This window comes from Colobus angolensis, unplaced genomic scaffold (assembly GCF_000951035.1).
Source record: "Colobus angolensis palliatus isolate OR3802 unplaced genomic scaffold, Cang.pa_1.0 Scaffold358, whole genome shotgun sequence".
Taxonomy (NCBI): domain Eukaryota; kingdom Metazoa; phylum Chordata; class Mammalia; order Primates; family Cercopithecidae; genus Colobus; species Colobus angolensis.
This window is the reverse complement of record NW_012116910.1, coordinates 877,479-881,205: the sequence shown is the minus strand read 5'-3', so window position 1 is coordinate 881,205 and position 3,727 is coordinate 877,479. Positions and strand designations below refer to the sequence as shown.

At 43.8% G+C, this 3,727-nt stretch overlaps 1 protein-coding gene across 1 annotated transcript in view; it reads right to left on the bottom strand.

Annotated features, from left to right (window-relative positions):
- Positions 1-3,727, bottom strand: part of LOC105519700 (succinate dehydrogenase [ubiquinone] flavoprotein subunit, mitochondrial-like) — a gene marked incomplete at its 5' end in the record, with an annotated part of 31,455 nt that overhangs the window by 20,738 nt on the left and 6,990 nt on the right. Inside the window, 3 exon segments of the mRNA XM_011953142.1 lie at positions 4-100; positions 102-122; positions 3,081-3,229. Coding sequence (XP_011808532.1) covers positions 4-100; positions 102-122; positions 3,081-3,229 — 267 coding nt within the window.

Here is a 3,727-nt window from a genome sequence, read left to right as displayed (position 1 = left end):
TGCCCTACCTGTGGGGTGGAACTGAACAAACTCTAGGTCCTGGCAAGGAAGGCCTGCCCTGGTGATCATGGCTGTGCTGTCACCGGTGCTGGTGTGGGCAGAAGTAGGTGCACCCGTAACCTCTGGAAAAAACAGACAGCAGTGACTGACAGCGGCCCACGTCCGGACCTCCTGTCTGGTGAGATCACAGAACGGACACAGCAGCCCCCGGGCACCGTCTTCTCAGTGCTGCCTGTGTGCACACAACCCTCTACTCACGCTCACCCCACACACATCACTGGGGGCCATGCCAGAGGAGCTGCTACCCTATGCAGGTAGGATAGAAGCCTGGGATCAGAGAAGGGACTTCCATTTGTATTTTATTTATTTATTTTGAGACAAGGTCTAACTCTGTCGCCCAGGCTGGAGTACGGTGGCACGATCTCAGCTCATGGCAACCTCCGGCTCCCAAGTTCAAGTGACCCTTCCGCCTCAGCCTCCTGGGTAGCTGGGATTACAGGTGTGCACCACCATGCCCAGTTAATTTTTGTATTTTTAGTAGAGATTGGGTTTCGCCATGTCGGCCAGGCTGGTCTTGAACTCCTGACCTCAGGTGATCCTCCCACTTTGGCCTCCCAAAGTGCTGGGATTACAGGCATGAGCCACTGCGTGCCTGGCCCTATCTGTATTTAACTTTGTGCTGTTCAAAAGATTTCCCCAATAAGCATATACTACTTTTATAATGACAATATTAAAATTTTTATGGATTTTGCTTTTTTCCCCCAGATTTACTGAGGCATGATTGATGAATTAAAAAAAAACAGAAGTGTACATATTTAAGGTATACAATGTGATGATTTGATATATTTTGTGAACTGATGACACAATCAAGTTAATACACATCCATCACTTCATACGATTATGGTCTTTTTGGAGATACAGATACTTAAGGTCTACTCTGTTAGCAAATTTCAAGTTATAATACTAACTCTAGCCACCGTGTCGTATAATATTAACTATAGCCCCCTTGCTGTATAATGTTAACTCTAGCCACTGTGCTGTATAATATTCACTATAGCCACTGTGCTGTATAATGTTAACTGTAGCCACCATGCGGTATAATGTTAACTGTAGCCACCGTGCTGTATAATATTCACTATAGCCACCGTGCTGTATAATATTCACTATAGCCATCGTGCTAATATTCACTATAGCCACCGTGCTGTATAATGTTAACTATAGCCACCGTGCTGTATAATATTCACTATAGCCACCGTGCTGTATAATATTCACTGTAGCCACCGTGCTGTATAATATTCACTATAGCCACCGTGCTGTATAATGTTAACTGTAGCCACCGTGCTGTATAATATTCACTATAGCCACCGTGCTGTATAATGTTAACTGTAGCCACCGTGCTGTATAATATTCACTATAGCCACCGTGCTGTATAATATTCACTATAGCCACCGTGCTGTATAATGTTAACTGTAGCCACCGTCCTGTATAATATTCACTATAGCCACAGTGCTGTATGTTAACTGTAGCCACCGTCCTGTATAATATTCACTGTAGCCACCGTGCTGTATAATGTTAACTGTAGCCACCGTGCTGTATAATATTCACTATAGCCACCGTGCTGTATAATGTTAACTGTAGCCACCGTCCTGTATAATATTCACTATAGCCACCGTGCTGTATAATGTTAACTGTAGCCACCGTGCTGTATAATGTTAACTGTAGCCACCGTGCTGTATAATATTCACTATAGCCACCATGTTGTATATTAGACCTTCTGAACCTCACCTGGTAATGGGAAGTCACACCTTTCATTAGCATCGCCGCAGTCTGCATTCCCCCAGCCCCTGGCAACCACTCTCCTACTCTGTTTCCATGAGTTTTGACTTGTTTAGATTCCACGTATAAGTGACATGCAGTATCTGTTATTCTGTGCCCGGCTTGTTTCAGTTAACATAATGACTTCGGGTTCACACATGCTGTCACAAATGACAGGATTCCCTTCATTTTCACAGCTGAGTAATATTCAGTTGTGTATACACACCACATTTTCATTAAACACCAACACATATTTAGGTTGTTTCCATATCTCGGGTACTGTGAACAACACTGCAATGAACATGGGGGTCCAGGTGTCTCTTTGAGCTTCTGATTTCATGCCCTTTGGATATACACCCAGAAATGGGGTTGCTAGAGCACATGGTAGTCCTGTGAATTTTGAGGAACCTCCAGAGTTTTCCACAATAGTTGTACTAATTTACCTTCCCCCCAACAGCACACAGCTTTTCTCCACATCCTCACCAACACTTACTCTCTTTTGTCCTCTTGGTAACAGCCATTCTAACTGGAGTGAGATGAGATGATGTCTCATTGGGGTTTTAATTTGCATTTCTTTGGTGCTTAGTGATGCTGAGCATTTTTTCATACATCAATTGGCCATTTGTCTTCTCTGGAAAAATATCTATTCAAGTCCTTTGCCCATTTTTAGTAGAGTTGTTTTTTAGTAGGGTTTAGTAGGTTGGGTTTTTTTTTCTATTTTAGATACTAAGATATTATTAGATACAAGGTTTGGAAAATATTTTTTCCCAACCTGTAGTTTTGCTGATTTCTTCCTTGGCCGTATTGACACTTTTTAACTTTGAAAATGGTTAAAGTAACTGACAGTGTATAAAATTAAAGTTACTTATTTTCATTATGTGGAGAAGAAGGACTTACCCATCCCAGGAATCAGTATGAACAGAGTACCCACTAAAACAAGAGGGATTTTGCCAAAAAACCCCATGGGACTCTTTGGGCTGCAGTTTCCTCATCTAAAATCGGGAGAGGTAAGCTGTGAACCTGATGGCAGCCACTCCGGTCTACTGAGGGCCATGCTTTCTCACCGCCTGAGGCAGGTGCTCCCGTCCTTACCCTTTACAGGTGAGGAACCACGGCTGGGAGAGGCCATCACCCTCACAAGGTTGTATCAAGGCCTGTGTCTGAACCGCTATTCTACAATACCTTTATTTTCATTAAAACCAAGAAACTCTAAATGAAAGTTATTCATTTTTATAAATGAAATAAAGTAGAAATTAGAGTCCTACCCTGTGGCAACAACAGTGTTCTTTGCTCTTATGCGATGGATGGACCCGTCCTCTATGCACAGTGCGATGACACCACGGCACTCCCCGTTCTCCATCAGGAGATCCAAGGCAAAATACTCCACAAAATAGCTGGTATCATATCGCAGAGACTAAAAGAAAGGAAAAAAAAGGGCAAGTGTTAAGCCAACCTTTGAGGTTTTAAGGTGGTATTTGCTCGTGTGAATAGGTGAAAGAACCTGATCCAAATGGACCAGGTAAATCCAAGGAGATCAGCAACAGAGTCAAGGACACTGTCAGAGCCCGAGAGGCATCCACACCAAGCAGCACAAACAAGGCAGGTGCACTAGAGAACGCAGCAGCAACAGCTCCTATTTTGGTGACACATTTCCTATTTCTACAGAACCCGAAGAGGCACTCCACACTGTCTGGTGGCCGCATGCAGCTCTTCTCAGAGTTTGGTGCCAGAGTGAGGTCCACAGACCATGGGGTCACAGCCCAGGTGGGAGCTGCTGGCAACACATAACCACTTAATTAATTAAAATAAATCAAACATTCAGCTCTTCAGCTACACCTGCCACATTAGCAACAGCCACATGTGGCTGGCAGTTCCCAATGCGGATGGTTGCAGACAAGCAGATTCCAGCACT